The sequence below is a fragment of the Vombatus ursinus genome, unplaced genomic scaffold (assembly GCF_900497805.2).
Source record: "Vombatus ursinus unplaced genomic scaffold, bare-nosed wombat genome assembly UNPS02014786.1, whole genome shotgun sequence".
Lineage (NCBI taxonomy): Eukaryota > Metazoa > Chordata > Mammalia > Diprotodontia > Vombatidae > Vombatus > Vombatus ursinus.
The window spans coordinates 534768-554957 of record NW_020954564.1 but is presented as its reverse complement, the minus strand read 5'-3'; the positions used below and the strand labels follow the sequence as shown (position 1 = coordinate 554957).

Genomic DNA, 20190 nt, shown 5'->3' with positions numbered 1-20190 from the left:
CCTCTGCTTCCAAAGCGCTGAGCATCCCTAGGTGCACTTCGGCAACCAGGGCTCCACCCAGGGGTAGAGCGCATGCTCCCGGCTGAGCCCCCGCCCCCTAGTTCACAAGCACTTTGCAGAAGGGCTGGGGAGAGGAAAAAGGCGCGTTCGCACGGCCTCGCCCATTCTCTCCCAGCCCCCTCTCCCCTCTCAGCCACACGGTGGCACTCAGTCTCTTCAGTCTCCGTTTGCCAAGGGTTCGGATCCTGGGTCCGCCCCATGAGCCTGAAACGCCAGTCTTTGCCTGGGAAGGAGCAGTTATTTTTGGACACTTGTCTGCTGCCTATGGTAGCTGATTGTCTCATATGGGTTTCTTTGCTCTTTTCAGAAAGGAAGCTCACTTCATCACTAGAATCCCCAAATACTATCCCGTGGTGAGTTCGGGGTCTGACTGCTGTGGAGTGGTCAGTGGGAACGACCAGGGAGGTTGTAATGCCCCAAATTCTGACCCAAAAAGTCATACCTGGCCCCATTCACCATCCCAACCTAAAATGCTTTCCTCCCTTACTCACTTAAAGTCTACACCCACCTTGTCCTCATTGCAGGTTCCACTAGATCCAGCTCCTATCTTACCTCTTCCCAGAAGCCTTCCCTGAACTTCCTCTGAGCCCTGACATAGAGTCCAGACCAGGCTTCAACCTTTGATGACTCTGTTTCATGAGTGGGATTGGGTGGAATGGGAAGAGCACTGGGTCTGGAGCCAGAGGGCTGGAGTTCAAATCTTGGCTCTGCCTTCCTAGCTGTAGACCTTGAACAAGTCTCAGCTTCAACCAAAGGGGTATCTTTGTAAAAATAGGGGGATTGGCTAGATGAGTTCTAGTTCAGACTGTATGCAACTCCCTATGGCGTTCTTTTCTCACTGGCTAGGCTGGATTTGAAGAGCGAATGGATTCTTCTGGTTCTTTGTGTTCACCTATTCACCCTAGCTGGGCATGGGCATAATTCTGGATGGAATGCTTGACACCTTTTTTGAGATCCTTTTTTTTAATAGTATTTTATTTTTTCCAATTACATGTAAAGATAATTTTCAACACTCATTTTTTGAAAGATTTTGAGTTTCAAATTCTCCTCCCTCTGTCCTCTCCCCTCTCTCCAATATGATATAGGTTATGTGTGTGCAATCATATAAAGCGTATTTCCACATTAGCTTGACACGTTTGTTTATTGCCTTCTTTCCCACCTGGAAATTAGGATTATAACCAGTGGCAGCAGTCAAAGAAGAAGCCCAGGTTGAACCTTCCTCAGATTAAAGTTGCCTCAGGAAATTGGATGTCAAGGAGGAAGGCCAGTCCTAGACCAGGTGGGCAGAGGTACTTGAACTTGTTAGGATGGAGCAACGTCAAAAAATTTAATAAGCAAAACATTTTCCTCACTCACAGGTGCCTGTGTGCCACCCTAAAAGCCTTTTTCCTTTCCTACAATGAACGAAGCTGGGTTGGGAATGGGGAGAGGACTCTTTTTCATGTCCTTTGAAGAGGTAGGGTAACCAGAGCCTCATCCTTTGAGTGGCTTCAGAATGCTACAGAGACTAGACTACTGGATATACATCATGACATGGTGAAATTGGTGGGGAGGGGGATGAGCAGGGTGAGCTAATATAGAAGGGATGCATAAACTCCTTCACCAGGGCAACTTGAGCCCTGGGGAGCATGTGTTAGGTGTTATCTATACTCACTTTCACATATGCTAAAACTCATGTTCTGCTGTAGCATGCTACCTACAATGGTGCATACAGTTTATTAAACTTGTACTTTAGGACTTGTCCATGTTCTGTGAGGTGGCCTGGAGGTACAGTGGATGGAAACAAGAATACTTAACTTTAAATCCTACCTCAGACATTGGTACCCTGGGGAAGGTACTTAGTTTCCTCATCTGCAAAATGAGGATAATAATAGCACCCACCTTATAATATTGTTGGGGCAGCTAGGTGGCAGTGGATAGAGAGCTGGGCCTGGAGTCAGGAAAACTCACTTTTATGAGTTCAAATCTAGCCTTAGACGCTTACCATGTTTGCCTCAGTTTCTTCAATCTGTACAATGAGCTGGAGAAGGAAATGGTAAACTACTCTAGTATCTTCGACAAGAAAACCTTAAATGGGGTCACAAAGAGTTGGACATGACTAAAAAATGATTGAATGAAAACATAGTGTTGTTGTGAGGATCAAATGAGTTAACACCCAAAAGGCACTTTGCAGACCTTAAAATCCTATCTAAATGTTAGCTATGATGTTGAATTTTCTGCTCTTATCCTATAGAATACTCTACAGGTAATTTAGGAACGGATATATCTCCTGTCTACCTAAACACAAAAGGAAGGATGTGAGTGGCCAGCCAGGAGCCAACTAGTGATTTATCTTTTGACTTAAATTACCAAAGCATGAAGATTTTTTTTTTTAGGCAACTGGGGTTAAGTGACTTACCCAGGGTTACACAGCTAGTAAGTGTCAAGTGTTTGGTCCGAGGTTGGATTTGAACTCAGGTCCTATCCACTGCACCACCTAGCTGCCCCAAGATTTTTTTTTTTTTTTGCTAATTTTTTTCTTTCAGAGTTTACCAGGACAAAATTCACAACAAAGGAGGCAGCTGTCTCTAATGCAGTGAAGAACCAGCAGCAAAAGATAATTGGGAATGAGATGGATCTGGAGAAAATCCAAGCTGATATCCGAATACTAAGAGTGAGTGGGTTTGTGGACAGGAGAGGGCAGGGGAAACTGTTTTAGCACAGTGAGATGTATAGCTGGTTACTGGACAAGAGGGAATATTGCTGCAGATCTGTTGAGGGGAGTGGGGCCATAGAAGGCTTTGGGGAGGGATTCTGTACCATGAGATCTTCTTCAGGATGGAGGAGACTTGGAAGAGTAGCAGAGGCCTGAGTTTCTACATTCAGTCTGGGAAACACATTAGGGAAAATAGATTGGGCATAATTACAGGCAAAGGACATTGGAGATAAGGAAGGGATAACTATGAGTTGTTTGTCCTTCATTCTTGAAGAGGACCATGACATCAAGGAGGTGATACTGTGAAATGCAAGTGAATTGGATTTAAGTGAGGAAGGGCTATGCAAAGTCATCAGCCTCACTTTCTCCTCTGGAGCCATCTGGGTACAGTGGCAAGATATAAATCAGGATGGCTGATGGCTCTAAGTGCAGTGGGAGACCTTGGCCTTTTTAAGCTAAGATCTTTAACAGGTCTCACTATGACTGAGGCAAAGCTCATTCAGTGATTAAGAGTAGGTAAGAAATGAGGCAAAGAATGGCCTCTTCACCTAGTCAAAAAAAAAATTCATTCTGGAAAGGAAAGACTCTCAGGGTTTTTGGTCAAAACAGAAATAATTGCTATTTACACTCACTCTGAGCCAATCACGGTCCAAACTATGACCAAGTGGGGCTTGGCCTGGGACCTACTGTTGGCCAGTCAGTGAGAGCTGATGGTTTGGCTTTAAGGCTCAGTCCTTAAGAAAAAAAAGTTCCAGGGATCAAAATTTACATTCCTTCATCCAAGAGCAAAGCAGGGCTGAGGAGTCAAGAAACAAACCTGTCATAGAAAAGAAGGAGGTGAGAAGCAGATGGGAAATTTAAGGCCAACTCAGTGGCCCGCTGTCCAATGGGACTTTGCTGACCAGTGGATGGAGGTATGTTCTTGGCTGTTCTCTTGCATGGCTAGGAGAGATCTTTCTCTATCACAATACAATTTCCAGCCAAGACCACAAGGGTGCAGGATAACCACTAGGTAACAATCACTCCCTGTTACCCTCTGGACAAAAATCCAGCCCCAAAGGGTGGATTTTTATAGAGGTTTTTAACCTTTTTGGTATCACAGACTTCTGACCCCTTATCAGAATATTTTTAAATGCATAAAATAAAATACATAGGATGAAAAAGGAAACCAGTTTTACCAAAATATAGTTATCAAAATATTAAAAAAAAAACAAAAATACTTCATGGATTCCAGCTCAAGAACCACTTGTCTAGGAGACAATTAGCCCTAGGAACTCCACTGAGACTGTCTAGGTATCAAATCTCTTTGTTTCCTCTCCTTTCTGACTCCCACAGGCAATGCTTAAGTTCAGGAGGGCCTCACTAGACGAACTTAAAAAGCATGTTACGTCCCTCACTATCAGCAACCAGCAGCTGGCAAAAAAGATCCAGGACATAGAAGCCGTCACTGCAGAGAAAGTGCGGAAGCTTCTACAGCAGCAGGACATGTTTGGGGTGAGAATGAGTGACACTGAGAAACTTCTAATCCTTTGGAACTACTTTCCGAGGTGCCTACCCTTCTCTCCCATCTACACTTTGCAGTGTCACCTGCCATATTTCTGTACCTTTTCCCATCTGCAAAACAGGGACTCTTCTTTCTACTTTAGGGTTATTCTGAGGGTAAAATAATATAATCACCATGATCTCATGTTGAAGATTTTTGCTCTAATATTGTTTCTCTTACAGGTGAAGCAATGGGTGGTAGACTGGGGTCAGGAGAAATCTGGGTTTGAATCCTGTCTCTGACCCTCACTATCTCTGTGAAAATAGGCAAGTCGCAACCTTTATGAGCCTCAGTTTCTTCATGGGTAAAATGGGGATAAAACCTGTGTCTTGGTTTACCTCAAGTCACTGGGCAAGTTTGTTAAGTGATTACTGTGTAATCACTTAATTCTTACTCTCAGGAATTTACATTCCAATGGAGACAACATGTATACGACTATATTGATACAAGATATATACAGAGTAGATGGGAGGTAACTTGAGAGGGAAAGCCAGTAGGAACTAGAAGGACTGGGAATGGTCTTTCTGGAATGGGAGGAATTTGAACTGAGTCTTAAAGAAGTCCCAACACTAGTGATTGTGGTGAAGGGGGCAGAACATTCTAGGCAGAGGGGCACAGCCAGTGAATGTGTGGGTACAGGGATAGGGGATGAAGTGTCAAGGAACTGCAAGTAGACCAGGGTTGCTGAATCATAGAGGAATTTAAGGTGTTATAAGAAGGCTGGAAAGATAGGAAGGGGACAAGTTAGGAAGAGCTTGAAATGCCGGTCAAAGGAGGTGATGTTTGATTTTGATAATAGGGAGCCACTGGAACTCATGAACAAGGGGGAAGGAGAGGGTGACAGGTCTATGCTTTAGAAAAACCCCTTTGGCAGCCGAATGGAGGATGGATTAGAGTAGGCAGAGATTTGAGGCTGGGAGTTCAGTTAGAAGGGTAGCGCAGTAGTTCAGGTGAGAAGCGATAAGGGCCTGAACCAGGGTTGTGGTTGTGAGTAGAGACAAGGGAATATACATGAGAGACACTGTGAAGATGGAAACTATAACATTTGGCAATGGGTTGGACGTTGAGGTGAATGTGAGTGAGGAACTGAGGAGGACACTGAGGTTGTGAGACTGGGTGACTGGGAAAATAGTGGTACCATCAATAGTCATAGAGAGGAGGGAAGGGTTTGGAGGAAAAAATGAGTTTTGTTCTGGACCTGTTGAGTTTAAAATGCCTATGAGACGTCCAATTCAAGATATCCAGAAGGGGGAAGGAAAAAGGAATAAGCATTTATATAGCACCTACTATACGAAGCATTTGTTATAAATATTATCTCATTTGATCCTCACAACAACCCTGCAAGGTCACTGCTATTATTATCCCCATTTTACAGTTGAAGGAACTGAGGCACATGGAGGTTAAATGTCTGAGGCTGGTTGTGAACTTAAGTCTATTCTAACTCCAGGCCCAGTGTTCTATCCACTATGCCACCAGTTGCCTCCCAAAAGGCAGTTGGTGATGTGGCACTGGAGCTCAGGTGAGAGGCCAGGGCTGGACGTATAGATCTGGGAATCATCTGCATAGAGATGATAATTTATCATAGGACCTGATGAGATCACCAAGACAGATATTCTATCACCAAGACAGATATGGAATATCACCAAGATATTCTATAGACAAGAAGAAGGCCCAGGTCACAGCCTTGAGAGATAACCATGGTTAGTAGGTATGAGTGCAGAACCTACAGAGGACACAGAGAAGTGGGGCAGGTGGGAGGAAAGCCGGGAGAGAGCAGTGAGGAGAGTCAGGAAAAAATCAAGAAGGGAAAGTGATCACTAGTGCTACGTGCTTCAGAGAGGCTAAGAAAAATGAGGACTGATAAATGGCCATTATGTTTGGCCATTGAGAGATCACTGGTAACTTTGGAAAAGGCATTTTCAGTTTAATGATGGGTTTAAAAGCTGAATGTAGAAGGTATCTGAGGAGGAGGGGAAAAGCTCTTGACAAAGGTTCTCCATTTTTTTTCGGTGCAGTATGAGGCAAGGTTCTCAGCTGAAAAGCTCAGGGAAGGGGGTCCTCTGGGAGGAAGGTTAAGAAGGCTTGGAATAGCCACTGTGGGGAGCAGGATGGCAAACTGATTAGAGAGGAGGAGAATGTTTGCCTTGTTGCAGTGAGGGCCTAGTTGCGGTCAGATGACATAGCCTGGTTGTGGGACTCTAGTCAGTGCAAGCTCTTGGTTTTCTCCAGCTCATATTCAGCAACACCTGAATAAGAGTAAAGGAGGTGAATGTTAAGAGCAATCTAGGGTTGAGCTTGGCGAGGCGTGATCAGTGATAAGTCAAGGGGGCAAGGGATTTAAGAGTAGAGGCTAGTGTAGAGTTAAGTGGGTTCACCAAGGGAGTCAAGATAGGAGAGAGGGGAGAGTATAGCCGGTGTGAGGGTGGTGGCATAGGAAAGGACTGGAGGGACAGAGAGAATGGACATCAAGTTGAAGTCAAAGAACAGAATTAAGGGTTGTAAGAGAGTGAAAGATGAAATGAGAAGAGATTACGATCAGGTGGAAGAATGCAGGAGCTTGTGGACCAGGAAGCGAAATCCTGCAAGGTGATGATAGCAAGATCAAGAATATGACCATCTTCATATAGAACTGTGGTGGGGTGGAGGAGTAGGTTATGGAAATGGAGGAGGCTGAGAAACTTGGAAGTTAGGGCATTTAAGATGGCATCAATATGTAAAAACCTTATTATGAGAACTGAGAGAGACTAGGTACTGAAGCCATTGAGGAAGGGAGGAGAATATCTTGGGGGCTAGTAGGTAGCAGCCACCAGGATCTGTATTGGGTGATAAATTTGTATAGCACAACCTCAGAGGAGGAGAGGGTGTTGAGTGAAGGTGGTAAAGGAAGAGTCTGGGGTGGCAATAGGGGATAACAGCATATTTTAGCCCTCCGACTACAACCTGTGAGTCTGAGAGAGAAAAAGTAATCAGTACTGGAAAGGATGGCAGGGGAAGCAGTGTCATCATGAAGTAGTCAGGTCTCAGTGAGGGCCACAAGATGGAAGGGTGAGAAAGGAGGAGGTTTAAGATGAAAGAAAGTTTGATTAATGTGGATCAGAAATTCCAAATGGCACTGTGGAAGAGGGGGGCAGATCTAGAAAGCAGGACCTTGGTGGGGAGGGAGTCAAGGTGGCCAGGTGTGAGGGATCACCACTGAGTTGAGAATGTGGGATGGGGCTTCAGAATCCCTGGAATGAGGCGAGTACAAGGGCATGGGTGTGTGCTAGCAATTGAGGAGTGAGTGCAGGTAGAGTAACAATGATTGGAGAGAAGTTCTGTGAAGGAAGCATGGAATTAGATTCTATGGGTCCTCCCTCGAGTTTCAGCTTAGCCCAGATGGTGATCTTTTGTCCTGTGAAGCCCCAGCCCTTCCCCAGAGTAGACAAGAGCAGGTGGAGCTAATGGAAGCTTGGTTAGGAGGCTGTGGTGCTTTACTTGCCTTGGAAGAGGCACTGGGGACAGGGGGTAGAAGAGATGTTGTCCCTAGAGGTGCTGGGTGCTGGATAGATGGTCCTGGGATAGAGTCTGACTGCAGTGGGAGAAAGGTTGCAAACCCCTGGGTGCCAGGCTGGAGGTGGGGAAGCTGCTGGGCACTTGGGCAGAGAGTTCAGCCTGGCACCGGAGAGAAGTTCCTGGATGGAAGAGTTGTGAGGATCAAATGACTTGTTTGTAAGACATTTTGCAAATCTTAAAAGCGTTATATAAATGTCATTATTAATTATTCTATACGAGCACTTTGTATACTGCTTACTGACTTTTACATCCATTGTGTCATTTGATTCTCAAAACAGCCCTGGGTGGTAGATAGGTGGCTATTCTTGTTGTTGAGTTGTGTCCAGCTCATTGTGACCCCATTTGGGGTTTTCTTGGCACGGATACTAGAATGTTTTGCTGTTTGTTTCTCCAGCTCATTTTACAGATGAGGAAACTGAGGCAAACAGGGTTAAGTGACTCACTCAGGGTCACACAACTAGTAAGTGTCTGCGGTCAGATTTGAAGATGAGTCTTCCTGATTCCAGGCCTGGTATTCTGTCCACTGCACCACCTAGCTGCCCTGTGGTAGACAGGACAGGGATTATTTCACCCATTGAAGAAACTGAGGCTTATATTACTGAGTTGCTTGGAGTCACCTAGGGAGCAAGTGACAGAGCTGGGATTGGAAAGAGAGAGAGAGAGAGAGAGAGAGAGAGAGAGAATCTCATTCCGCTTAACCTTAGTGCTGTTGTTCCTCCAGGGTGCCTGTGCTAATACCCTCCCAGCTGAGCAAGCCTCACTAACAACTCACATTAACACAGTCCATCAACCTTCACTCCTCCCGAGAGCTGAAGGCCTGAGTTAGGCTTGGGATAGACTAGGAGCCACCCACTCCCAGCCCCACAGGGGCCTTTATAATCTTTAAACTGAGAGCTTATTGAGGGCAGGCACTGTCTTTTTCCTTTCTTTGTATCCCCAGCATTCAATATTTAGCACAGTGACTATGATAAGGACCTAGCACAGAGTAGGTCCTTAATAAATGTTGACTGACTGACAAGTAAATTTTCCATCCCCACTGTTACATCTATTTGTATTTCTATGTTTAGTGACTATAATAGGTAACTCTTTGTGGATAAGTCAGAAGGCTTCTTTGTCTCCTCTGGGAGAAATTTAGGTGACCCCGGGGTTTAGAGAAATACAAGGTCGAAGAGAAGAGAGGCATTTGAGCTAAAGAGAGAGAAAAAGGCAGAAAAAGTCAAACGTTTCAGTCAGAGAAGTAATTTGTCCTCTGATGAGGACAGACCTCCTGGCAAGCTTTGGGAGTAAGCTTAGCTTGGAGAAAGAAGGGGAAACATGGATTCGTTAGGGAACTAGGAGTAAGGACCCCAGGGTTAGGGTTAGACTGGACAGATTGGATTGAGTTGTTGAAACCAAGGGCACCGGGAAGAGCTAATCCTATGATCCTCTGAGCTAGACAAGGCACACCCTCTGCAGCATTTCTACCACTAACAGCCTTTCAAAGTGAGGTCCTATGTTGAACCAAGCCTCGCCTGCTAAAATACTCAGCCCCAGCAATAGGAACTCTTTGAGTGTCAGTCTGCTTACTGTTCCACTTACAACAGTGTTCCTACAAAATGAATAACAACAATAATAATTATAATAAAAGTTCAAGTTTGCATAAGCACTTTTCTCACAACATCCCTTTGAGTTGGGCAGTGCCAATAGGAGCTATGGTTTTCAGAGAAGGAAACTGAGACACTGAGTGATGAAATGACGTGCCCATGGTCACACAGGTAACCTGTAGTAAACTGCCGAACCATCAGAACTCAAACCCAAGTCTTCTGCAAAGGACATACCTTTCCCCTCCACCCTCACAGGCATGGGTAACATTTCTCCTAACAGCATGTTTTTTTGTTTTAGAAAACTTATTTAGTATTTTATTTTTCCCTAGTTAAATGTAAAAACAGTTTTTAACATTCATCTTTAAAACTTTGAGTCCCAAATTCTGTCCCTTTTTCCCTCCTTCCCCATTGAGACGGTAAGCAATTCTATATAGGTTATACATATGTAGTCATGCAAAACATTTCCATAGTAGTCATGTTGTGAAAGAAAACATAGACCAAAATTTAAAAAAAAAAACCTCAAGAAAAATAAAGTAAAAAGAAGTATGCTTCAATCTGGATTCAGACACCATCACAGTTCTTTCTCTGGGAATGGAGGGCATTTTTCATCATAAGTCCTTCAGAGTTGTCTTGGATCATTATATTACTGAGAATAGCTAAGTCATTCATAGCTGCTCATCTTATAATATTGCTGTTACTTTGAACATAGTACATTTCACTTTGTATCAACTCATGTAAATCTTTCCAGGTTTTTCTGAGAGTACCCTGCTCATCAGTTTTTATAGCACAGTAGTATTCCATCATAATCACATACTACAACTTGTTCAGCCATTCCACAATTGATGGACATCCCCTCAATTTCCAGTTCTTTGCCACCAGAAAAGGGCTGCTTTAAATATTTTTGTACAAATTGGTCCTTTTCCTTTTTGTTTTTTATGTCTTTTGGGATACAGACCTAGTAGTGGTGTTGCTGGATCAAAGGGCAGGCACGGTTTTATAGACCTTTTGGGCATAGTTCTAAATTGCTCTACAAAATGGTTGAATTAATTCACAACTGCACCAGCAGTGCATTAATGTCTCATTTTCCCCATATCCCCTCTACCATTTGTCATTTTCCTTTTCTGTCCTATTAGTCAGTCTAATTAAGTATGAGGTAGTACCTCAGAATTGTTTTAATTTTCATTTCTCCAATCAATAGTGAGTTAAAGCATTTTTTCATATGGCTATAAATACCTTTGATTATATCTTCTGAAAACTGTTCATATCTTTTGATCATTTACCAATTGGGGAATGACTCTTATTTTTATGAATTTGACTCTGTTCTCTGCATGTATGAGAAATGAGGCCTTTATCAGAGAGTTTTGCTTCAAAAAATTTTTTTCCCTACACTAATATCATGTTTTTGTGGAACCATTTGGTGATGTGAGGTGAAGATATACCTATTTCCATATCTGGATACAGTCAGGTCCTGGAGTATTCGTAGAATCATCATAGCTTCTCACTTGGGCGACACCAAAGACACTTCCCAAGTGGCCATCTAGCCTTTTCTGGGACCTGTCCAGGGATTGCCTTACCTGTCAATTGTCTACATCCATGTTGTTGCTACTGCCTACAGTAAATTGACTAATTTTTGCTGCATTTTGACCTGAGTGCTGGATGACTCACGGTGAGGAGGCTCACAGGGGAAAAGTGTTGGCAGAGCCATAGCAATAACTGGCAGGGGGGGGGCAGAGCCTCCTCACCCACACCTGCCTCTGTGTCTGTGCACGCAGACTGTCATTGGCACTCTAGAGGACGCAAACCACAAGCAAATGCAAGAAATGAAGAGCAAGCTAGAGAAGTGGTCGGCACAGGCAAAGGTCAAAGTGAATGGTGAGTGTCCCTGTGGCGGTGGCATACTCTTGGCCTTGTGGCCCTGGGTTGTCTCCTGTGGTCACAGACTCATGTGGTTTTAGGCTAGAAGGGGCATTTGAACCTAGACTGTCAGAGCCAGAAAGAACCTTAAAGCATAGAATTCAATTAGGCAACAAGATATTACGTGCCTACTATGTGCAAAGCAATGTGCTAAGTCCTGCAAACCTAGAATGAATAAGAGAACATAGAATTTTGGAGCCAGAAAGGCCCTTAGGACTTAGAACCCAATGTCAGCTGGAAGGGATGTTTATCTAACTCTCTAACACTTTACATGAGGAAACCGAGGCTCTAAGAGAGAGGTGATTTGCCCAGGGTCACACAGCCTGTTGATGGCAGAGGTGGGACTTGTGCAGGTCTCCTGATTGCTAGTCTAATTTCATATATATTGCCTCATATTATTTTATATGTTTTATCTTCAATAATTAAACATAATTACTGAAAGCAAAGTCTGTGATTTCCATTTTTCTGGTATCCCAAGTGTGAACCCTTTTCTTTCTTTCACCAACATGCCCCAGAACCTGACTTGTTGATGTGACTTTCTTCTGGTTCCTTGCTTCCCTACATGTGCTGTCTGAGATGTACCCAGCACACAAGCTTGGCCTGCAGAAGAGACAGGCTTTTTCTTTCTCCTTGGAAGCCGTGTGGCCTCTGAGATCACTGGTCTTATTCACTGTCCCCTTCCCTGAGCTCCAGGCCCCCATGCTGTTTCTACTCTCTAGATTAATGTTATTCTTATTTCTACTCAGTGCTCTCTGGGGACTCTTTTGCCAAATTTCAAAGAGCAGGCTCTCATCTCATTGATGGGACTGCGTTAAGCAGCAGACACTGGAGCCGTGAGACAGTGGCTTCCTTTTCCTTGGCCTTTGTGGTTCATCTCCCTGTCTCCCTCTGTTCAACTTAACCTGTCTCCTGTTGCTTAAGTTGTTGGCATGTCCCCCTCCCCAGGAGAGTTGCTTAGTACAATCCATGTTTCATAGTTAAATAAAATGGACAACTCTTTCTCCTAGTAAGAGCAGAGTATGATACTACATGGGGACACAACTTTATGTGTGATAGATGCTTGATAGATTTATGTTAACTGAATGCAGTATTGCCTGTACCTTCCTAGGAGGAGAAGCAATAGGAAAGACAGACAAGTTGATTTAGGTGACCCCAGCCTTCTCATGACTAGAAGTTTCAGAAGGATGCTCTCAACAGAGTAGACAGGATTTTTTTTACTCAGACCTGACTATGGTAAGGGAAGAGGGGAGGATCACCTGTGTTGAAGGTCCCCTCTCTACCATAACCCAACTTCCCACTGCAGGGGAACCAAGGAAATAAAAGTTATCTTCTATTAGAATGTAAGCTCCTTGAGGGCAAGGGCTATCTCATTTTTGTTTTTGCATCCCTAGTGCCTAGCATAATGCCTGGTACACAGTAGGAGATTAATTGAAATAATCAATAGGACTGTTCTGAAGCAGAAGAATGGAGTTGGTCTATAAATTATGTCAAGACTCCTGCAGACTACCTTTGCCTGGGAAGGAGGGCTGGTGAGGCCCTGGATCACAGAGCCTATCCATCTCTGCAGTGGAGTTAGCATGACATAGAGGGAAAATCCCTAGATGAGAAATCAGATTCTAGTCTATTCTGCCACCAATTTGCTGTGAGATCTTGGATAAATCATTTAATAGCTTTAGAGAAGTGGGCTTATGGCTGAGGGGTGTGACCTTTGGTGCAGGGAGCTTCCCTTTTTCTTCTCTCCCTCCTTCCCCCAACCTTCACTAGACCTGGAGCAGCAGCTGACAAAAGTGAAAACGAACATTCGTAAGGCCCAAGATGAACTGAATTTCCTGACCACCTACATGGACCAGGAGTATCCAGTTAAGTCTGTGCAGATTGCCGACCTCATGCGTCAGATCCAGGAGATGAAAAATAGCAATGAGGTAAGGGTTCTCCTGCCTCTTTGTTCTAGGTGCCTCCCCAAGGGAGGCCCCAGGGCCAGGAAGTGATTTTTTTCTCTTGGCCACCAGGATGAACTAGAGGAGTTGCAGGAGATATGCAAGGATGTGCTTCAGACATTGTCAAAGAAGCTGATGGTGAAGACAGAGAAAATCTTATATGTCATGGCCAAGGTGAGCAGTAGGTCCTATGGACCTTCTGAAGACCCCACCCATTGGTGGGAGTGTGACTGGGAGGCACTAAGGCCTCTTTTTCCCTCCCCACCTCTCTGCATTAGAGAGGTGCCTGCTGCTTGTGGGAGGGGCCTTTAGTTGCCACCTGTTTTGCATCTGGCTGATCTCTCCCACCTCCACAGAGAACCATCCTTCCCTATCAGGCTGCTCTTATGAGGAAGACTCTAAGTAACCAGCGACTCTTGAAGCAGATAGTCCAATTCAGAGTGGTGAGTGAGACCCCAGAGAAAACAGGGATTAGGAGCGGGCAGTCAGACACCAATGACTTCAGCTCGAGGCTGAGGGCTATAGAGCGAATAAGCCTAGAAGGTCTACTGGAAATATAGAAATGGAAGCATTCTCTTGACTGTCCTCTTTTGATTAGGATATTTGAAGGATTTGGGGCAGTACTTGGGACCTCAGGAAACAATCCTGCCCGGACCTCTGGTGATGTGAACGACTGACTAGCTTGGGGCCTTCTTCATCACTCTAACCCCCAGTAAATGATAAAAAACACTTGTTTGGGGAGTGTGTTGAGAGACTCTTCATTAAAGCTCACCATCCATCATCACCCTCTTGACCATCACCATCCATGACCACCTGGGAATTCTTCTACCTTCTTGCCCTGAGGGAGGTCACGCTGTCAGGAATACAGACTGATAGTGACAGCCCATTTTCAAAAATTTCTTTGTTTCTACTTTTTTTTTTTTAAACTTCCTTTCTCCGGGATACCTGAATCTCTCCTCTGGAAAGGAGACAATCAACTTTCTACTCCTTTCCTCCCACTTCTCTGCCCCTTCAGCACATTGACCGTATGAAGAAGGAACTTCCCAGGCTAAAGGGCCAGGTACGGGACCTCCAGATGCAGAGGAAGGACCCACGGGAGGTGGTCTTTGCCAGTGTCCTGCTTCGGAAACCCAAGTATGTGCTGTAAACAGGTTGCCTGGGATACACTTGCTCTGGGACCCTGACCCAGTAGTGGGAATCCCTTCACTATGCTGAGGAGGTAGTGGGACAGAGGGGCAGGACCGCTGGAAAGGAAATCAAGACTCTTGGGATTTATTCTTAGCTCTTCCACTAACTGGTTGAGTGATCTCGAGGAAGAAGAAAGTGAGAAGCCCAAAGAGGCGAGTGGGTGGATTAGTTGTTTTTAGAAGAAGCAGCATCCCTTTGCTCTTTTCAAATGTTACACTTTATCCATCCCATTTGTTGGGCCTTGGAGAATGGAAAAGTTTCGGTAGGTGGAGTAGGGAAGAGAAGGAGCTCATACCAAGCCTAAGAGAGAACATAGCAAAATGCCTAAGTACAGGAAAAAGGCAGGATTGGATTGGAGGAGATTGGGAGGCCATTCCATGGGGACTCAGGAACCTGATAGTGTTCAAGTTCTTCCACTGACAGCACCATGCTCCTCATGGCCTCATGGGCATCATACCTAAATATTGTTCCTGTCCTAGGACAGCAAACCTAGCAAGTCACTTTCCCCAAGATTTTAGATTTAGATTTTTTTAAGCCATTGCTCCATTTGTGGAGAAATTTGGTGTGGGGGTTTGGGTTTTCTTTGTTGTTGTTGTTGTTGTTGGATAACTCTTGGAGTGGGTTTAGCCTTTGGGGATGGGGCTTCTCTGTTGTCCCACTACATCCTTGGTACCAGCCTTCTTTGAAGGAAGGGCTGAGAAGGCCCCTTACCCACGTGGCCCCACCTGCCCATCCTCCTGAGACCTCTATCTGTGGGAGCTTTGTTCTAGAGATAACCACTCACTGTAATGTGCTTAATCTTTCTCCTTCCTCCCTCGGCCTTCCACCAGGTGTACTCCAGACATGGATGTCATCCTCAATATCCCTGAGGAAGAAATTCTTCCCTTTTAGCCCTGGCACAGGATAGGACTCTACCCTGGCTGGTCATGTCCGACATCCCTTGTCTTTCTCCCAATCATCGTTGTTCTCCATCCTGGGAGCTATGTTCCCAGCTTCATGTAGGACATCTTAGTCCATTTAGAGGAGTTTTCAGCAACTTCTTCACCCTCTGATTTTTACCTCTTTTTCACTTGATGCCACACTTTCCTTTTAACTAATAAAATTAGATTTTCATTTGGTCAGCATGTGATTTACAACTGTCAGGGGGAGGGGGTGTTCTGGGGTGGCCACAATAGCTGTTCTGACTTCTCTGCCTCTCTGTTGGTTGTGGGCTCTGAGATCCTAAGCTCATTTTCAGGTCTTTGAGGCGAGGGATTGGTGTCCAGCGACGAAGGGCCACCAACAGACTAAAGGGGACGTGATCCTCTCCCTGCGTGTCAGATAGACTTAGTAGCTCTCTTTGGTGGGGTGCACTGTTCCATTTCTACTTGGACAACTCGGTGTTATAGAAAGTAGATTTGAAATTAAGAGATCTAGGTTCAAATGGCAGCATAGCACTTTACTGCTTGTGTGGCTTTAGGTAAGTAACTTCACCTTAGTTTCTTTGTCATCTGTGCATCTCCTCCAGCACTGGAACTTCAGCCTCTCCCTGGCATAACCAGGTACAAAACCAGTCCCTGTGGTGCCCATTGTCAGACGGACAAGGGAGAAGTTCAAGGAAGCTGACTTCAGTGATCTGTTTAAGATTGTTGTCTAAGGCTAGTGTTTCCTAACTCTTTTCAACCTGTTACCCATCTGGGATCGTTTTATGCCATCTTCTAGGGTCCAGACAGCCATCTGTTCATTCACAGCCCTTGTCTCAATTCCATCTGTATGGCATCTACACGTAGCTATGTACACAAATACAAACAATACTAGAGAACCACTCAGAGACACTCAAGTTTTATAATCTTCATTACAGAGCATGTGTTTCAGTGACGTACTTTTTTTTTTTTTTTTGGTGAGGCAATTGGGATTAAGTGACTTGCCGAGGGTCACACAGCTAATAAGTGTCAAGGCAAGATTTGGGCTCAGGTCCTCCTGACTCTAGGGCCATTGCTTTACCCACTGCACCACCTGGCTTCCCCCTCAGTGGCATACTTTGTTAGAAACTTCATTACCAGTGGTAGACGTAACTCTGGAAGGGACGTGGAGACCTTCCTAGATATAGATTCTTTTTGTGTACTCTCCAATTAAGATAATAACTTTTAAGATAATTCAGGGCCCTGATACTGGTTCAGCTATTCCCTCTATACTTTAGTCTTGATGAGTTAGTTTGGCCACAAAAAAAAAAAGTTCATCACTTGGTGGACAGCTTTTCTGATGATGAGCTTCAGACACAGGCCCTTTTGGGACCTGTGTTCTAAGTCCTGTCAGCCCCACTGAAATCCTCTGATGCTTCATCAGGACAGAGCCCAGGGTCTGTCGGGTCCTTCTGGTACAGTAAAGAGCAGTTATTCTCGGCATTATTGTTAACATCTAGAGAGGGCTTTAAGGTTTAGAAAATGCTTTCCTGAGGCCCCTTGGCCTGCAAGAGGTAGAGATGGTATTTCTGTGCCCTGTGAGACTAAACATAGCAGCAGCCTTGGCTGTGAGACTTCTGTGCACCTTGCTGATCAGTTCTTTTGAGTCATGAGATTGCATTCTTCCCCTCGGCTCTGGGATACGGTTTCTACTGCCGTTGACCTAGTGTTGACTCTGGAACTTTCCTTGATCCTCTTCATACCCTGTTTTCCTTTGGGATTTGTTAACCAAGGTAAAATGATACCCATACACATAAACATATACGTGCTCAGACACTCATGCACTTGAACTATCTAGCCTTTTCAACAAAAAGAGGATGGATACCTGCCATTACCTCTTGCGTATTTTATTCCCTAGTTCCAAATTGGCAAAGGGAGTGAGAAAACCCAGAGGGGCATGACTGCCTTCCCTCCCCCTCACCTCATATATCTTTTCAGTGCTCTAAATGTGCTGTTTGAGAAATGGGTTCTGCCTTTGTTTATTTTTAGGTCTTATTTAGATTTTGGATATCACAAGTAATGAGTGAATTTAAAATTGAATTCTTTAAACATTTTTTAGGAACTTGAAAAGATAAGTATATTGCTTATATGTGGATATTACTCACATGGTGTTGGCAAGCTGTTGGTACAATGATTATACTATTTGTGGCGGTGTAAGTATGCAGGTGATGTGTAGATGTTTCCTCCAGACCAATGGTTTCTTGGCATATCTTCTTGGCTTCTGGTCTGCTTGTCTCTCAAGGCATAGTCAGTTTCAGGTCACTTGAGTCCCAAGTTCAATAATCTCTGGTCAAATGACTTTGGCCACCATGGAGATGAGTTGTTATAATCCTTCTGGAGGCCAACACCCATTTGCTCTTTTCAAATGTTGCACTTTATCTATTCCATTTGTTGACTGTTCATGCCATGTCTTTGGAATATCCTTAGTAGATAATATTTAGTAGGTCAGTTGAATCACTCCTAGTGATAGGTTCTAGCTAATCAAACAATAGAGTGCAGTGAGTGCCTTTGTGGGATTCCCCTGTTGGCCAAATTAAATATTTGAGTGTTCCAAGCACAGCAGCAGCAAAAATGTTAGAAATTTAGTGTATTACAGAAGAGTTCTCTTTATCCACCAGTTAAGGGTTTTCAAGTAGTAAGTGAGGGGCTGCCCTCAGCTTCATTTCCTGCATTTACCCCAGGGAAGAAGAATGAAAAATAAAAGTAATCCAATCCAACAAGCATTTGTTAAGCACCTACTGTGTGCCTGACCTTGTGCTGGGGACCTGTGGATACAAAGGCAAAATTAAGACTGGCCCCATCCTTACTTTTGGGATACAACATGTAATCTGATAGCAAACATGATAATATGAGGTGGAGACAGTGCTGACAAGAGGGATCAGGAAAGGTTTCCTGTAGGAGGTAGATCATGAATAGAGACTTAAATGAGGTGAAGGATCCTAAAAAATGATGGAGAGGAAGGAGAGCATTCTGGGCATGGGGGACAGCATATGCACAGGCATTGGGGACAGGAGATGGGATGTCAAATTTTGGGGGAATAGTAAATAGTCCAGTTTTAGTAGAAATGTAGAGTTCCTGAAGAGGACTACAACTGAATAAATTCGTCAAGGTAGACTAGAATTGGATTGTGAAGGACTTTAAGTGTAAAATAGAATAACGTGTTTTATCCTAGAGGTAATAGGGATCCCCTGAAGATTCTTCAGCAGAGAAGTGACACAGTCAGATTGCTTTAAGATCATTTGGCAGGGGTGGGAGGTGGAGGATAGATTGGAGAGGGGAGAGACCAGAAGCCTGGAGTTTAATTAGGAGTTGACTGCAACAGTCTAGGTCAGACCTACACAGCTTGGCAGTAGGTAGGGGCCAAAATTAAAATAGATTAAACTTCTTCAGAGCACAGATAGATTTTTAGCAGCTCACTTTCCAAGTAAAGGTATAATTAATGATTACACTATTTTTGCAATTAAAACATATTAAAAATAAATTTCAATAAATATCAATTAATTATACTTATTATTTAAGTTTTTTTATCATGAAATCAAATTAATGTTAAAAATTCCTTTGCTAAGTGGCACAAATTTTAATTTAAATATTTTTCAGGTTTTCTTCCTGTTTATAGTTAATGGGATGTATTACACTTCTTGTCAGCAGTTTATCAAACTCTGGAATCATGTTTGCAATTGATTTTTTTAGAAATCTGAAAATTAACCTCAGTAGCTGCTTCATTTTCTGAGTTTACTTTCTTGAAAAACTGTTGTTCCCCCCTGAGATCTTTCAGCAATTTAGACTCTTTAATTTGCTTTTCATTGGTATCCAGTTTGATAAGTCAGGATGTTTTGATTCAAAATGATGATGAAAATTGTATTCCTTCAGAACAGCTATTACTTCTTGGCAAACAAGGCACAATATTTTGTCTCTCATGAAAGTAAACAAGTATCTGTTTGTCCACTCCAGATTAAACACTTTATGTTCTGATTCGATCTTCCATTTCTTTTTATCATCCATTTTATAAAGTCACCCCCAAAACTTTAATGTTAGAACCAAAAAATCTCCACAGCAACTGCTCACATATGAAGAAATACTGAACTGAGTGTCTGACCTCCGAGAGCGCCAGACACTCTTGTAATTTGAAGGACAACGGAGTCGTGAGGGAGCGGAAGAAGCTCTCGCGTTGTTGGCACTCATTGCACAGTGGTGGTGTCATTGCATTGACATGTGGCTGCACTCGCTTTGTCCCTGTTCAACGCCAGTAACGACTGAAAACACATCGAAAAGATATGACTTTGGCTCCTCTCAGACTAGAGACAGACTGATGACGGTTGGTTGCCGAGGCTCACGTGATAAACAGAGAGCGTGCACAGTGGCAACCCACCCACCAAGTTACATGATGAGCACAATGGTGACTAATGGTGGCAGGTTAAGTGGGACACTGACAAAGCATTCATTACATCTTTACTTTCTTTTACATCCTCTGCATTTTTTGTGGGCCACCTGAAATCCTTTGGCAGCCCATGGGCCGTATGTTGTATAGCCCTAGTCTAGAAGAAAAGTGTCAAGGGTTGAACTAGGGTGATGGCTGTGTGAGTCGAGGTTAGGAGATAGACAAGACTTTGCACCTGATTGGATTGGGGAGAGACAGAAAAGTCAAGAATGACTCAGAGGTTGCAAACGTGGGTGACCGGAAGGATGGTTGTACCCTCAACAGAAATAAGAAAGTTTGGAGGAAGGGAGGATTTAGGAAGGAAGGTAATGAGTTGTGTATTGGACACATGGCTTCTGA

The 20190-nt window shown here is 43.9% G+C and overlaps 1 protein-coding gene across 1 annotated transcript; it reads left to right on the top strand.

Moving 5' to 3' along the window:
• Positions 1 to 139: 139 nt before the first annotated feature.
• CUNH20orf96 (chromosome unknown C20orf96 homolog) lies at positions 140 to 15585 on the top strand. Its single transcript, XM_027867995.1, has 10 exons — positions 140 to 413; positions 1231 to 1339; positions 2586 to 2713; positions 4091 to 4249; positions 11206 to 11305; positions 13112 to 13269; positions 13357 to 13458; positions 13641 to 13727; positions 14300 to 14418; positions 15303 to 15585. The coding sequence occupies exons 1-10, from the start codon at positions 345 to 347 to the stop codon at positions 15361 to 15363; spliced, it is 1092 nt and encodes a 363-aa protein (XP_027723796.1). The 5' UTR covers positions 140 to 344; the 3' UTR covers positions 15364 to 15585.
• The last annotated feature ends 4605 nt before the right edge of the window (positions 15586 to 20190 follow it).